Below are 15,844 nucleotides of genomic sequence, written 5' to 3' on the forward strand. Positions count from 1 at the left end.
TTCCCAAAGATAGGGTCAGGTACGTTTAGAAACTGGCCAGAGAGGCAAAGAACTGAGGTGGGAATGTGAAAAGCCTCTCCAGGCACGAGAGGAGGAAAGGGAGTCTCCAGGATCCTAGGGAGGTGGGTGCTGGGGGTCTAGAATCACTGGGGATGGGGTGTTTGGGGTCCAGAGTCCTGAGTTCTCATGTCTGGGTGAAGGAGAGAGGTAGGTATTTGGGGAAGAGAGAGCTGGACTCCTGGGCTCCTGATAGTGACGAAAGCTGGAAACAGGCTGCTGGGTCCCTAGCAAGTGTTGGTGCTGGAATTCGGGCTGCCTGGGCCAGGGGAAAATTTAAAGCTTAAGATCAGGTGTTGAAGGGAAGAGTCCATTGGGATGTTGGGTCTGGGTCCTGACTCCTCATTTTGCTTCTCCAGGATGTCTCAGGAGAATGACACATGGAAGAAAGAGTGAGTGGGGGAAATGAGATGGGCAGGGGTGGAGATGGGGGTGCAAGGGGGAGCTCAAAGTCTGATTATGCCCACACCTACTCAGCTCTGGTCTCATAATGATGTTTGCAGGTTCAGCACCATTGGCCTTGCAGGAAGGGCCTGGGGGCTTGGATTTCTGGGTCCTACCTAAAGGGAGGGAGCTATAAATGAGGACTCCTGGGTCTGAAAGAGGAAGGGATGGGGGGTTTGAGTCCTGGGACAGGAGGGGCCTGGGATCTCTGACTCCTGGATTCTAGACAGGCCAGTGCTGTGAGAAAGAGCTTCAGAACTGGTGGAGCAGGCTCAGGTTCTGCCTCTTCTGTGTCCTCACAAATGTTCAGAACCCTAAGTTGGTCAGGGGGAAGAAGGGGAGGGGCTCTTGGGCAACCAGGGTGCCCTGCTTGCTGTCACTGTGAACCTGCACCTCTCTCAGGGCCCTGGGGGATGAGCTTGCCGCCATGAGGCTGCAGAAGCTGGAACAGCAGGTACTGTGCTCGGGAATCCTGCCACCCCCGACTCTTCCATCTTCCATACCTCCCCAGGGGCCCCACCCCCAGGACTTGCTCTGGGACTCCTGGTCCTCGTTGGTTCTCTCGGAGCCTCAAGTTTTGCAATTGGGAAATGAGAAAATAGGAATTTGGGATCTCAAGTAGCAAACCTTGGTGATGAGACTCCAAAATTTCTAAGGAACAAGGGTTCTGGAGAGCAGGACTCCTAGGTCCTGGGGGAGGAGGGGCCTGGGAGCCAGGACTCCTGGATCTAAGGAAGGAGTTGCTGAGGGACTGAAGGCCTGGAACTCTCCCACCGACGCAGGACGCCCCTTGCCCCAGGCCCTTTCACCCATGTCTTCTGGTCCGGTTCCAACCCTCCCATTCCCGCCCATACACCCTTTTCCCGCTCGCGCAGCGGCGGTTGTTTGAGATGAAGCAGCGACGGAAGCGCCAAGAGCCCCTCATGGTTCAGGCCAATCCTGACGCTTCCCTGCGGCCCCGGCGACCGCGGCAGCGGGAGGAGCGCTTCTCGGGTGACAGCGGTGAGGAAAGGTTCCCAGGGTCGGGCAGGAGCACAGCCCTGGAGGGAGGGGTCTGTGGGAGTGCGGAGCCTAAAGGGCTTAGACGGGAAGGGCCTGGCGGAGCCCTGGTGCGGGGACTTGTAGAGCACGAGAGCGGGGCCTGACAGAACCCTTGGGTGGAGCCCAGGAGAGCCTGAGTGCAGGGCCTGTGAGGGCCCAGGGGAAGGACCTGTGAGAGTTCGGGGGCGGGGTCAGGGAGAGCGCGGGGGCGGGGTGTGGTGCAACTAGAGGTGGGGCCCGAAAGAGTCCTGTGATTGGGCTTGTTAGAGCTCCGGGGCGGAGCCTGGGGCAGCTGGGGACCGCCCAGAAAGTGCTGGGGCGGGGCCTGGAAAAGCTCCGGGTTGCAGTTAGGCAGAAGAAACCTCACTGCTGAAGTAGGCGAAGCCCGAGGGCTGGGACTGGGTTATTTAGAGCCGAGGTACTGGAGAGCCCGCGTGAGATTGTTTACACGCGGAATCGAGACAATTTAGCGGTAGGGCTGTGCTTGTTTGAGTCTTGGGATGGAGTTAGGGTCCTGAGTGGGTCTTGGGGGTTTGGGTAGTCAGTTAATCAGGGAAGATATCTCGGAGACCAGTGAGGAGGCGGATCTTCTCAGATGACCGGAATTTGTACATCGTGTTAATGGGCCTCGCCGTACCTTCTCCCAGGCCCCGGGAACCCTTTCCTTCAGGAGAACGTGCCAGAGACACATCTGCGCCCTGGTGCCCGCAGTGTCCTGAGCACCGTGAGCTGCGGTGGAGATGGCAGTGGCGACCGTGGACCCCTGGTATCGCCGACAGAAACAGGTAATCTCAAATCCCTGGGCCGCCTATACACTGGAACTCCACTCCCACTAGAACCCAGGAGTCTGGAACCTCAGTCCTTGCTCTCCAAAGGACCCCCAGGGGCCCCGTTTCCTTCACACCAAGGAGTCCAGGTCCTGAACCTTCTCCTTCTCCAACACGCAAGAATCTGAATCTCCAGCCCTCTCCTCCCCCAGTATTCAGAAATCCCAGTCTCCAGACCCGCCCCCCCCATCCTGATTACCAGGCAGTTCCGATCTCGAGTTGGAGGAAGTCTCCGTGGAGGATATTCCTGCCTCACCACCTCCTTATGAAGAGCCTCCGGGGACTCGGCGCAGGGGTTGGCCAGCCCGCCAACGACCTGGTAATTTCTGGGACATTGGGTGAAATCTGGTCCCCTGGTCCATGTGGCAAATCCTCCCCCTTTTTGGTAACAGCTTTGTCGAGATATATTTCACATACTATACAATTCACTCATTTAAAGTTTACAATTCCATGGTTTTCAGTATATTTACCAAGATGTGCAACAATTACCACAATGAATTCTAGAACATTATCATCACCCACAAAAGAAAGCCCTATACCTTTTATCAGTCAACCCCCCCCCCCCACAATTTCTCCCAGACCTAAGTAACCACTAATCTAATTTCTGTCTCTTTAGATTTGCCTATTTTGGATACTTCTATATTCATATGTAGAATAATACAGTATATAATCGTTTGTGATTGACTTCTTTTGCTTAGCATGCTTTCAATGTTCACCTATGTTGTAGCATTATCAGTATTTCATTCCTTTTTATTTCTTAATATTCCACTGTGGTGACATTTCCTTTTATTCTCATGACATGATCAACGATTTCAATAACAGGACTCTGGGTTACCACTCCAAACTTCGCTCCCTCCTCCCGGATGCTCTCTGTGGGACATGGGAAAGAGAGGACTCTAACTACTCCCTGTCCTTAGATCCAGAGAGCAGTCAAAGACAGTAGGGTTCGGAAACCCAGGGGTTCTGGCCTTCTCCAGCTAGCACTGATGACCTTGTCCCGAGCTCCTGGGACCCAGGTGTCCTGAGCTCAGTCTTCTTCGGGCTTCTTCCACCCTTTAGGGGGCAGTGCTGAGGACGAGAGCGAATCCCAGGATGTTGGAGATGAACACGAGGTGCCCAGTCCGAGACCAAACCCTGGAATGGTTGGTGACGGGGGCCATGGAGACTTAGCCTCCAACAAGGTGGGAGGTGGCACAGGCAATAAGGACATAGGAGGAGGAGGGCTAGTTTCGGACTCTAGTGGGGACGGGACTCTAAAATTCTGCAGCCCAGTCAAGGGCCCTTTTTACTGGTGAGTGGAACCTGTTATGTTTGGGCTAGCAGAGGCGCACCATTTATTGAGTCAATCTAGAGGATTTGAATTGATGTGAGTATATACATTAAAACCCAGCCCCTCGAAAGGCAGCGAGCTTTGGAAAGGGTGAGAAAGGGCCAACTGGCCCTCACTGTGCTACTGATGAAAGTGAGATAGTTTCAGTTGAGTAGACCCAATGAACATTGGTATTAGAGGAATGGGCAATGCTTTCAAAGGCATTCTCCAATCGGTAGGTGGAATGGGTGTGGCTGCAGAGGGAGGCTAATGGTGCTGGCCAATCAACACTTGAAGAGGGCTTGGTGGGGTGGGCCCCTTGAATGTACTGGCCAATCAGAAAGTGGCTTAGATGCTTGACCAATAGACAGAAAACTCGGTCGAAAGAGGGCGTAACCCTGAGTTGGAATGGCCAATCGCTAGTTGGCAAGGCGTTGGGGGGGGAGGACGGGTCTCGGCTGTCCCTCAACTTGAATTTGGCACGTGGGCTAGGGCGAAGACCTGCAAGAGAAGAAAGAGGAGTCGGAGTCTACAGTGAGGAACTTCCCATGGGCGACCGACGAAGAGGTGTCCGAGGCCCCGGAAGGCGCGGGCGGCGCGGGCAACAGCGATGTGGGGAGCTCGCTCCGCTGGCCTCCCCGCGCCCCAGGCCCTCGGCTGGGCGAGGACATGGAAGCGTATGTGCTGCGGCCAGCGCTGCGCGGTCGCACGGTGCAGTGTCACATCAGCCGCGACAAGCGCGGGGTAGACAAGGGCATGTTCCCTTTCTACTATCTCTACCTGGAGGCGGCCGACGGCCGAAAGGTGCGGTCTGGTAGCCTCGGAAGCAAGTCCCACCTCCCAAGGGCAAGTCCCGCCCCTTTCTGAGCGAGGTTAAGACTTAGGCGAATCCAGGCCTTGCTCGTCATTGAACTAGGACTAGTCAGCTCCAGCGCTAAGTCCTGCCTTTCACAGCACTAGGATTCTTTCCTCTCAGAGCCCGATAGGCCCTCCCCATCCCATAATCCAGCCCTGTCCACTCTCGAGTTGGGCCCGCCTTTCTCAAGGCTAGGCCGCGCCCTGTCGGAAGGTCCCAAGCCCCACCCCTTACAGACCCTCGTGAGGTACTGGCCTCATCTTTTTCGATCCAAGTCTGGTCCCTCAGTGAGCCTTCTGTGTTATCAGGCCCCACCCAATCCTGGGACAGGCCCCGCCTCTCAGGAGCCAAGCCCCTTGCTTCGTGGATTTTCCACCCAAAGCCAAGCGACTCCCCTCTCAGTCTGGCCATTCCTGTCTCAAGTGTGGCCGCTTCTCCTCAATTACTCATTCTCTCCCAGAAAGAGGCTTTTCCCCTACTCAGTGCCAGACCTGGTTTTTCCCCGATGAAACACGTACTGAAGTCCTGCTGCGATGTTCCAAGTGAGGCTCTTCCCTATTCTCCAAAGCCAGGCCCTGCCTGCCAGTCAGGCTCGCCCCTCCCTGGGCTCAGCCCCAACCCTGAACCCAATGGCCGAAGGAATAAGAGGCAGATATTAAGATGTGAAATGGGGCTTCCCTGGTGGCGCAGTGGTTGAGAGTCCGCCTGCCGATGCAGGGGACACGGGTTCGTGCCCCGGTCCGGGAAGATCCCGCGTGCCGCGGAGCGGCTGGGCCCGTGAGCCATGGCCGCTGAGCCTGCGCGTCCGGAGCCTGTGCTCCGCAACGGGAGAGGCCACAACAGTGAGAGGCCCGCGTACCGCAAAAAAAAAAAAAAAAAAAAAAAAAGATGTGAAATGAAGCTCCCCATTCAGGACCCAGCTGATGACTTCCTTCAGTGAGAACCGCATCTCCCAGCAAGCCTTGGGACGCTTATTGCTCCATTACCCTTTCCTCTGTCTTGGGGACCTGGTGTTTCCTTGTCTTTGGACCCCTCGCCCTAGCCAAATACCAGAAATCGATTCTAATGGACTGTTTCTCACATCCACAGCACTTCCTTCTGGCTGGGCGCAAGAGAAAAAGGAGCAAAACCTCTAATTACCTCGTCTCCCTGGACCCCACAGACCTATCTCGGGATGGGGAAAATTTTGTGGGCAAAGTCAGGTGGGCAGAGTCCTGATGTGTGTGATAAACAGGTGGCAGAGGGCCGGGGGTTGGGGGGGGAAGGGGACAATTGAACTACATTTCCCAGCGGGCTGTAGAGTACAAGTTCCACCTGCCCTACAATTTTTTCTCTTGGGGACTGATGGGTTTTGTAGTTCTTCAAGTTGCAACCCCAGGGTGGTTGGGAATAGAACTGAAGGCTTTGGAGCAGAGGCTGGCATTTAAGACATTTGACTTCTTGAGAGACACGGGGCTGGCATTCCTAAGTTCCTGTGGGAGAAGAGGGCTGGGATATGTGAGTTCTTTTGTCTTGGAAGGGCGTTCCTAAAGGGCCAAGGCAGGAGGCTAAAATCATGGCTCACCAAAGAAAGAGAGGGGGCTGGGACTAGATACATGGAACATGGGACATGAATATTTTGTAGAGGATTGATTGGAAGAGTTCATGAGATGACATGGGAAAGCAGTTAATGTAAAATAGGAATAATTATTATGTTTATCTGACCACTTCCCTCCTGGAGCAGATCTAATGTCTTGGGCACCAAATTCACCATCTTCGACAATGGGGTGAATCCAGAAAGGAAGAATTTTGTCCCAGAGACTGCTCGGATCAGGGAGGAGCTGGGGGCTGTGTGTTATGTGAGTGTCTGGGAGACGAGAGAGAGTGGAGCAGGACGGTGGGGAGGGAGAAAGAAGAAGGCCAAATGGAGCATACTACCCTCAGGAGACCAACATCTTGGGATTCCGAGGGCCCCGGAAAATGACTGTGATCATTCCAGGAATCGACGCCCAGAACCAGAGAATCAGTGTCCAGCCACAAAATGTGAGTCCGCCAAGGTTGAGTCTTTGGGTCAATGGGGAGGAAGGGCTGGGGGACCGGCCATAGGTCCTAAGGGGAGAGGGAGCCGATGGACTGCATAAGGTCATATATGAAGCCGGGAGGACTGTGTCAGACTTGTTTCTCAGGAAGGAGAGCCTAGGGACTCAAAATTCTGCGTCTGGAGGAAAAAAGCTTGTTGGTAGTTGGTTAACCACGTCCCCACTTTACCCTCTAGGAACAGGAGTCGCTATTGAGTCGCCTCCAACGGGGGGCCAACCAGGGGCTGGTCCTGCTGCAAAATAAAACCCCATCGTGGAGCGACGAGAGCGGCGCCTACGTGCTCAATTTCCACGGTCGCGTCACTAGGACCTCGATCAAGAACTTCCAGATCGTGCATCCGGATGACCGTGAGTTCCTAGGAACTGGTTTACCTGGGCAAGGGAGCAGGACAAGAACTACTTCTCCCATTAGCACTTGAGCGTTTTTCTAGGCAGGGCCGACTCCGCGCTATTGCAAAGCCTATTGGGAAGTGTAGTTTACAAGGCCCTCTGCCATATAAACTGCACTTCCGGAGGATTCCGCGCATAGTGAGGGCGCCGCACAGCCTCTCGGGAGTCGTAGTTCTCGCGGCTCAGAGGCCCGCGGCAGGGAAATGACACCCGCTCCCCTTAGTTCCTGACTTCCTTCTCAGCGGACTACCTGGTGCTCCAGTTCGGTCGCGTAGCCCCAGACACGTTCACCATGGACTTCCGCTTCCCACTGTGTCCGCTCCAAGCCTTCGCCATCTGCTTGTCCAGTTTCGATGGGAAGCTGGCATGTGAGTAGTTCAATGAAATACTCTTCATCAGCTTGTGTGCCTGCTCATTTGGAGAAAGGGCCCCAGCGTGCCTTCTTTTGTACCAGTTTACGAATAACCAACACTTATTAGACGCCGCCTGAGTGCCCCGTCCTGTGCTCTAGGCAGTGGGCTGTTCGGCAGCACTTGCTCTCCGGAAATCACAGTCCGATCATGGGGGATGGGTCTTAAACAACAAAAAAAATCAAAATGCTCGTCTGCTATGAATGAGGAAGGCACACAAGTTGGCTGGGTCAGAGCAAGATATCTCTTAAAAAAAAAAAATTTCATCTACATCTGAAGAATCACAAGGAACTAGCTGAGCCAGAGGGGTCAGGGACGGGAACAGACAGTAGCCACAGCTCATACAGAGGTCTTAAGGTAGAAGGGGGCTTGGTCGGTTTGGGAATGAAAGGATAGTGTAGCAGGAGCCTGGGGAACCAATGGGGAGGGACAAGGTGTGAGGCTCGATAGGGTGCAGGATGTTTGGACCATTCTTTTTTTTTTTTAATTAACTAATTAATTTTATTTATTTATTAATTTTATTTTTTATTTTTGGCTGTGTTGGGTCTTCATTGCTGTGCGCCGGCTTTCTCTAGTTGTGGCAAGCAGGGGCTACTCTTCGTTGTGGTGCGTGGGCTTCTCATCCCGGTGGCTTCTCTTGTTGCGGAGCATGGGCTCTGGCCACATGGGCTTCAGTAGTTGCGGCACGCAGGCTCAGTAGTTGTGGCACGCAGGCTCAGTAGTTGTGGCATGTAGGCTCTAGAACGCAGGCTCAGTAGTTGTGGTGCACGGGCTTAGTTGCTCCATGGCATGTGGGATCTTCCCATACCAGGGCTCGAACCCGAACCCGTGTGCCCTGCATTGGCAGGCGGATTCTTAACCACTGAGTCACCAGGGAAGCCCCCCACCCCCCACCCCCGGCCACTTTTGTTTGAACTGCTGTGAAGAGTTCTAAGCTGGTGAGGTAAAGTAGGATGGGTAATTGGAAGACATCCATGAGTGAGAATAAATACTAGCCAACACTTACGTTATTTGACAAACATTGTTTTAATTATGACTTCCTTTGGGGCCTTACAAACTCATAAGGTATGTGCAATTGTTAGCCGCATTTTATAGATAAGGAAACTGAGTCTATGGACACATGATTTATAAATGTGAAATCAGGCCCACTCATAAATGTGAAAGCCTTGAGGAACTCACCACATCTGCCAGTAGGAGGATGAGTCTTTGTATTCCAAGGACACACAGAAAACTGGAGCTTAACCCTTTTTTGGTGAGTCCAGTTCCCAGCTGCCTTGGGGAGATAACTGTCCGGGGTTTAATCAAATATAGGTGGAAGCCAAAGAAAAACGACAAAAGCCACCAGTCCTTAGTTCAAAAGAAGCCTCGGAATGGGAAGAGGGATGATGGGAAATGTAATTTATCCTCTATTGAGAGGCTCGCCTTTATGCTGTTCTCTCGCAACTGTTTTGGGGACCCAGGAGTAGTGGATGGTGTCAGTTCAGACACACACGGAGACGCTGCTCACTATGAAAAGCTTTATTCCTTATATAAATCAACACTTAAAAATAAATAGTTAATAACACGAAAACTACTTCATCTTAGCCACGCCTCCCACTGAGGTCCAGGCAAGGAGACACACAGGGAGGAGATGGAGAGGCCAGAATGTGGCTCAAAGGTGTGGTCTGCATGGGGACATGGGTAAGGTCGGGGTAGGGGCAGGTATGGTGGCCAGAGAAGTGGGAGGGTTCCCGAGGCGTGCCCAGGCCCTGGCCCGGGCGGCAGGGGTGAGGTAGGGACCCAGCTCCTCTTGGGCTTGGGCGATGCGTCGGGCAAAGCGGCTGCGATCCCGGGCGAGCTGCTCCCAGGGGCCTCTGCGGGCGGCCTGGGCGGGTCCCGCCCAGACAGCCAGGAGATGGACGGAGACCTTCTCAGAGAAGCGCACCTGGAGATGGACCGTCACAGACATGGGGAGACACAGAGATACAGACACAATATACAAACGGCCACAGGTTGCGGGGTGTGGGGAGAGGCAGGGAGACAGAGAGAGAGAACCAAACAAAAATTAGCTGCACAACAGCGCTTGTTATCTGGCTAGTCATTCACCCACCAGCGGATCCTCCATCTGACTCACTGAAGATGGAGGTAGTTCCCTGGGGTTGACATCAGCACAGCTGCTCCTTCATCCCACAAGGGCCCAGCCTCTTGCAAAGGATTGCATTACAGTGAACACAGCCGTCCCAACGGAGCTCACATGCAACCCTCTGCAACACGGGGGACCCAGGAATCGGGGCCTCCAGCCCTTTGGCCCCCAGGCCCAGGAGTTTCAGCTCCCAGCCCTCTCCTCGCTAACCTCAAGAATCTGAGCCCTCAGCACCCACCTTTCTGGTCTTCAGGGAAGGCTCAGGGTCCCGATGCCTGGTGGGGGTTTCTGCAGACTTGAGGCGCATTTGCAGACGGAGGGGCAGCCGAGGAGGAGCCCAAGGAGGTGGGGCCTTCTCTCCAGGTAAATAGATGGCCACTCGGAAGGGGCAGGGCTCAGCTTCTCCCCACTCTGTGGCAGCTTCCCCTCCCTCTGTTTCCTCTCCAGGCTGATATATCCGGTCCCTGAAGAGGGCACTCTGGGTCTGAAGGGAGGGACTTGGTTCCAAGTCAGCTGCTTCTGATTCATCATCTTCATCCTCATTCTCACCCTCACACTCAGTTTCCTCCTCTGTGTCCTCTCCTGGTCGGTACACCCAGGCCCTCAGGAAGGCACTTGTGTGTGGGATGGAAGAGGAAGCCTCAGCTTCTCCTGAATCACTGTCCTCCTCCTCCTCTTCCTCTGTGATCTCACTGGATTGGTGCTGCCAGGTCCTGAGCAGGGGGCTCTGGGCTGGAACTGGGGAGTGTGGCTCTGGGTCAGCTTCTCCTTTCTCAGCTTTTATGGGCTTCTCCTCCTCAGGCTCCTCTCCTGACCAACACTCCCAGGCCCTGAGGTGGGAGCCTGCAGATGGGGGGCAAATGGAGGTCTTCGTGGCTGCTTTATTCTCTGTTCTTTCTTCCTCTGTGGCTCCATCCACGGGGCAGCACACCCAAGCTCTGGGCTTGGATCCCAGAGCTAAGGGAGAGGCAGATGTTCTAGGAGCTTCTTTATTTACAGCTTCTTCATCATCCTCCTCTTCCTCCACCCCTGGACAACATTCCCAGGGTGATGGAGGAAAAGAGAACGTGATCACTTCTTCATCTTCAGTAACCCCTTCTTCCTTAGATTCCTCCTCCCCAGGAAGGTCTTGCAGGGATGTTACCAGAAGGCTGGGGCACAGGGGAGCAGGCTGGCCATCCATAAATTCACTTCCCTGCTCTCTAGGGATACTGGTTGCTTCTTCCCTGCCATACTCTTCGTCATCATTATCTGAAAGTCCCCAGGCTTCAAGAAGAGAACACTTGGTTTCCAGGTCAGGGCAGGCCCCCCGGGATGCTTCTCCATCCTTCTCAGCTGCTCCACTGTCTCCAGTCTCCTCTTGAGGGTGCCTGCCCTTGGGGGCATGGTGAGTGGCCAGAGAAGCCTTAGCTTCTCCCTCCCGGACAGCTTCTCCCTGATCTGTTCCGGTTACTGCTTCCACCAACCAGGGCTCTGGAGATCTTGGGCCTCTCAGGTGGCTCCAGGCCCAGCTGAGAAGGCCCACCAGCGGGGACACGAGGTAGAAGGGGTGGGTATCCCTCCAGGGGGCAGGCTGATGGGGCACTTGGCCTGGGGCCATCTGTCTGGACTGGAAAAAAGGGAGAAAAAAAAGGAATCAAGTGGGGCTTCCCTGGTGGCGCAGTGGTTGAGAGTCCTCCTGCCGATGCAGGGGACACGGGTTCGTGCCCCGGTCCGGGAAGATCCCACATGCCGCGGAGCGGCTGGGCCCGTGAGCCATGGCCGCTGAGCCTGCGCTCCGCAACGGGAGAAGCCACAACAGTGAGAGGCCCGCGTACCGCAAAAAAAAAAAAAAAAAAAAAGGAATCAAGTTTAGAAGCCATTTAGGGGATAGTATCAGAGGATGACCCTGAGTCATAGCAACGGAAACAGTAACACAAATAGCAACAGGAGAGTCCCTGCCCCACATTCCTTTCTGATCCCAGCCACTCCCATCTCTGTCCCTTGTTTCGCCACCTCTTCTCTCAATACCCAAGAGTCTGGGTCTCAACAAGCCCCTAGCCCCATCTGCTCTCACCCATTAAGTCCTAGTCCCAAGAAGAGAGAACACAGGTCCTCTACTTGCTTCTCTTGGGGACAAAGTCCTGGTCCCTGCTTCTCGCCCCCTCCTGAGGATTGACAAATCAGACCCCCATCACCCTCCTCCCTCGGAGACTCAAAAATTCCGATCCCCAGATGGTTCCTTCATTGGGGACCCAAGAGCCTGGCTCCCAGAACTCTCCTCCGTCTGGCTCAGGACTCCAAGTTCCCAATTCCTTCTGCTTCCGAAGTCTGAGCCCTAGGGTCCGTCCCACCGCTCCATACACAAGAGTTCAGGTTCCCAGGCCCTCCTTAGGACCCAGGAATCCGGGCCCCGAACCCTCCTATTTCGGAACCCTGAAGTCCGAGCTCCCTCCTCATGACTGACCAGCAGTCTGACCCCAGCCCCCAAACCCCTGGGGACCTAGGTGTTCCGACCCCCCAACTCACCGGCTCGGGACCGTGCGTCACCCTGGGGGCAGGAGCGCCGGCTGGGGCTGCCGCAAGCGATCACAGGTTCGGACGGCTCGGGAGGCCAGCGCGTTCATCTCGCCCTCCGGCGTTGGGCTCAGGGACTCAAGTTGTCACCGGCTGCTGCAAGTGCTGTCGCGACAAACGGGCGCGGGATCGTGCCGGGAGACGCAAAAAGACAAACAAGTGGGAAACTAAGCGGGTTTGCGCTGACGCTACCCGCAGGGCTTTTATAGGCCAACGCTGCCGGACGTGCTAACGCCAAGAGGGGAGGCGGGGTTTCGAAACGTAAACGTGAGGATCTGAACGGAAAACAAGGTTGGACTTCTCGCGGAGATTCCGGGCTTTGTGACGTCACGGCGGCGGCGGCGTTTCCAAGCGTGGCCACGCCCCAAGCAAGAGAGCTATCACTCAAACGCGTGAACTGCTTAAGCAGTGAGGGAGCTCGCGTAACCCCTGTTGCAGACAGATGCCTCCCCCCTTATTTAACCAGCAGGCCCCACTCTAGAGTCTCCCACTTTCCCATCCGGTCGGCTTCCTACCCGGTGTGGGAGAGTATTATTGTTTCCATTTCACAGATGGGGAAACTGAGGCTTGGGAATGAAATCACTTGCTCAAGGTGGTCACAGCAGAGTCTAGATTCATTGCAAAAAAGACAGAATGTGTAAGCCCCCTGAAGGCGGGCACCTTGCATTGCTCACTGCCTGGCACATAGTAGGTGCTCAACAAATATGTGGTGAGGGGATACGAAACCAGAAACTCGGACCCCTTCCCTGTCTCAGGCACAAGGTTCCACTCTTAGGTTTCACCTGCTTCAAATTTGTACAAAACCTCTGCTTACACAAACTGAAATTCTGGCTGGGGAGCACCAACGGAACCTCATGGGAGAGTGGGGTCTTCTGCCACAAATTCCAGGCCCAGGGACACAATCCCAGTCCCGCCGCACCACCCAGCCCTGACCTGGTCCGTAATGTTTTCCCTCAAAATACACCCAGAACCCGTGTCTCCCTCCTGAGGGGGTCAACCTCAGTCTAGAAGAGAATTTTCATCTGAATCTGAGGTGGAGATTGACACTGGCCATTTGACCATTCTCTCGCCAGCACCCAGGGATCAGGGGCCACTCCCTCCTCACTGGAGGTCCATCCACTTAAAGCTACAATTCCAGACCCCCAGCTCTATTCACAGCTCCGGAGTCCTGACTCCTAGCTCACACCTTCCCAGATACCCTGGAGTCTCAGCCCCCACCCCTTCCAAGATCCTAGCCATCTCCTTTCGGGGGAGGGGCGTGGTGCCCATGACTTAGGCCCCTGACTACCACCAGCCCACTGAGGCCCTGGAGTCCAGGCCCAGCTCCTACTCTCCAAACGTTTAGAAATCCCAGCTTCAGCCTCTATGGGACCCTGGCTCCCCAGGCTCCAGCCCAACAGGGCCCTAGGAATCGGGGAGGGGTGTGTGTGTGGCCCCTCAGCATGGGGTCAGCTGAGCCAGAGGTCAGGCTGTGGTGGGGAGGCCAGGAGGGGCGGGGTCAGCCGGGATTGGGAGGGGAGGCAGCCGCGTGGGCGGCTGGCAGACGGAGGGAAGGACCCGCAGAGAGGAAAGAGAAACTGGGAGAGCGGGGAAGAGAGAAAGTCAGAAGGGAAATCTGAGCGAGGAGGAAACAGTAGACGTGGAGGGCCACGGAGAAAGAGAAAGAGATTGAGTGTACGGGAGAGAGAGAGACAAGGGGGAACAGAGAGGGAGAGAGCGAGAGCGAGAGAGCGAGAGACAGAGAGCGAGAGAGAGAGCGAGAGAGAGAGAGAGAGAGAGAGAGAGAGAGAGAGAGAGAGAGAGAACGGGATGGAGACTTAAAGAAGAGACTCCATGAGTCCCAGAAAAAGATTTGGACAGAACCAGAAAGATTGGGAGAGAAAGTGATATGGGGGTGGGGATGCTGCCGAGGAGGGAATGAGTAAGAGAGAGATTGGAAGAGACAGAGATTAGAGAGTGAGAGAGACAGAAGGTGAGACTGGAGAGAGAGACAGTATAAGAGGAAGGTAGAGCGTGAGAGGAAGACTCACTATCAGAGACAAAGAGACAAAAGGGTGTGAATGAGCAGGTGAGAACTGAGGGCTATGAGAGTCATCCCCTAAGGGGCAGAGGAGGAGGGGGACTGTGCCTGGGTGTCCCAGGTTCCACGCTGCCCTCTTGCGCTCTCTGTCCTTGGGACCCCAGAGCTGGTAAGTTCCCTGGCTTGGCTGGGCGGGAGGAGCTGCCTGGGTGCACATTCCTGGTGCCCGGGTCTCAGTGGGGATGTTCTGGGGGTGCACGTGGGAGGGCAGGAGACAGGTAGCTGGGGGGCGGCTGGAAAGGGACAGGGAATGGGGGGTCTTGAGCACAGAGAGGGTCAAATTCCTGGCCAGCGTGCAGGGGGGGGGCAAGAATAAAGGGGCTCCTATTCTCTGTCTCTGGCTGCAGACAGCTGCCCCCTCCCTGCAGCTGCCAGTGCCGCCCACCTCTCTTGGCATCACTCTTGGTATGCGGTCCCGGGCCAGGGCCTCCCCCAGTCCCCCCAGGCCCCAAACAACAGGCTCTTTCTCCTCAGCCTCCTCCGACCTGCAAGCCCCTGACCCTGTCTGTGTCCCCAGCCGGGTCATCTGCAGAGAGGCACACACAGCCCCTTTTCTTCCCTCTCCCCAAGCCCTTGATGGAGGAAGGCAGACCTCGGAGCAGCCTCAGCCTGGCCAGCAGCGCCTCTACCATCTCCTCGCTTGGCAGCCTGAGCACCAAGGTTCGAGCTTCTTGGTGGGGCTGGGGAGGAGGGGGGTGCTCTGGGCTGCCCCATCCTCCTGTTTCCGAACCCTGGTTTCGGTGCCACCCGAGGGACTCTGATTGTCAAAAGCAAGGATCTTTAGCAACGGGGTGTGCCGAACCTAGCAAGGTCCCAAATTTCCCACCCGCCACAGCTAGGAATTCAGAGGCACTCCCAGCTGTCCCCACCCCTTGTATTTTCCTAATTCGAAGCCAGAGTAACAGCCCTGCTTAACTCTGGTTGCTAAGATAAGGCCACTCCCCAGCCGTGACCTCCCCTCTCCCCAGCCAGGAACTCAGTGGCTACTCTTATTAGGACTGAGAAATCCGTGTCCTGTCTCTAGCCATCCCATCTACCCAGTTCTGAAATCTGATAAAGGAAAGACCCTACTCCAACAATAAATATGCCCCATGTGGCCTGAGATTCTTGCCTCCCAAATCATCACCCCAGCCCAAAGTTCAGTCATGACATTCATTTTCTTGTCCTCCAGACATTCCCCTCACTCATTTCTAGCTTCCCAAGTTCAGATTCTGTAGATTTGAACCTGACCTGGATCAGCGTCGTCACCAAGGAGGGGCATCCTGTGGGAATCTGGCCATGGGTGCCTGGGATATCTGTGTGCACAGGAGAGGGAGGCCCATCTACTGGGATGAAGGGATTTGGAGCTCCCACCGCCACCCTGGACATGATCGCTAAGGAATGTCATTCCTTGGCACTGAGGTATCCTTTGATTCCAGCTGACCCATCACTAGGGACTCAGCACAGAGGACCTTCCTGACCATGGGGACCTCCCAGGCAGTATTGCCATCTTGGGTCCCAAAGGCTCTACTACATCTCGGGCTCTGGTGGCCAAGAGCATCCTCTCCTTGGCAGTGGACCCTCGATTCCCAAATTCCCTCCGCAGTGGCCAGTAGCCTCTTCCTTGCCTCCAGACACCTCCCGCCACGCATGAACAGTGTCTGTCAACTCTGCACTATGCACATGCAATTCTCA

At 55.2% G+C, this 15,844-nt stretch overlaps 2 protein-coding genes across 2 annotated transcripts in view; one reads left to right on the forward strand and one right to left on the reverse strand.

The window, feature by feature from the left end:
* Positions 1–417: 417 nt before the first annotated feature.
* The window catches only part of PLEKHA4 (pleckstrin homology domain containing A4), a 39,348-nt gene continuing 23,921 nt past the window's right edge, over positions 418–15,844 (forward strand). Inside the window, 14 exon segments of the mRNA XM_060289816.2 lie at positions 418–449; positions 904–955; positions 1,377–1,503; positions 2,190–2,327; positions 2,522–2,547; positions 2,550–2,688; positions 3,429–3,550; positions 4,171–4,482; positions 5,624–5,736; positions 6,258–6,372; positions 6,458–6,556; positions 6,789–6,960; positions 7,245–7,370; positions 14,741–14,830. Of these exon segments, the coding sequence (XP_060145799.1) occupies positions 418–449; positions 904–955; positions 1,377–1,503; positions 2,190–2,327; positions 2,522–2,547; positions 2,550–2,688; positions 3,429–3,550; positions 4,171–4,482; positions 5,624–5,736; positions 6,258–6,372; positions 6,458–6,556; positions 6,789–6,960; positions 7,245–7,370; positions 14,741–14,830 (1,663 nt within the window).
* PPP1R15A (protein phosphatase 1 regulatory subunit 15A) lies at positions 8,916–12,313 on the reverse strand. The gene is made up of 3 exons (XM_030873638.2): positions 12,043–12,313; positions 9,773–11,143; positions 8,916–9,336 (listed from the first exon to the last, which is right to left on the reverse strand). Exons 2-3 carry the CDS (start codon positions 11,132–11,134, stop codon positions 9,064–9,066), a joined length of 1,635 nt encoding a protein of 544 aa, XP_030729498.1. The 5' UTR covers positions 11,135–11,143; positions 12,043–12,313; the 3' UTR covers positions 8,916–9,063.

The sequence above is a fragment of the Globicephala melas genome, chromosome 19, assembly GCF_963455315.2.
Source record: "Globicephala melas chromosome 19, mGloMel1.2, whole genome shotgun sequence".
Classification (NCBI taxonomy): Eukaryota; Metazoa; Chordata; class Mammalia; order Artiodactyla; family Delphinidae; genus Globicephala; species Globicephala melas.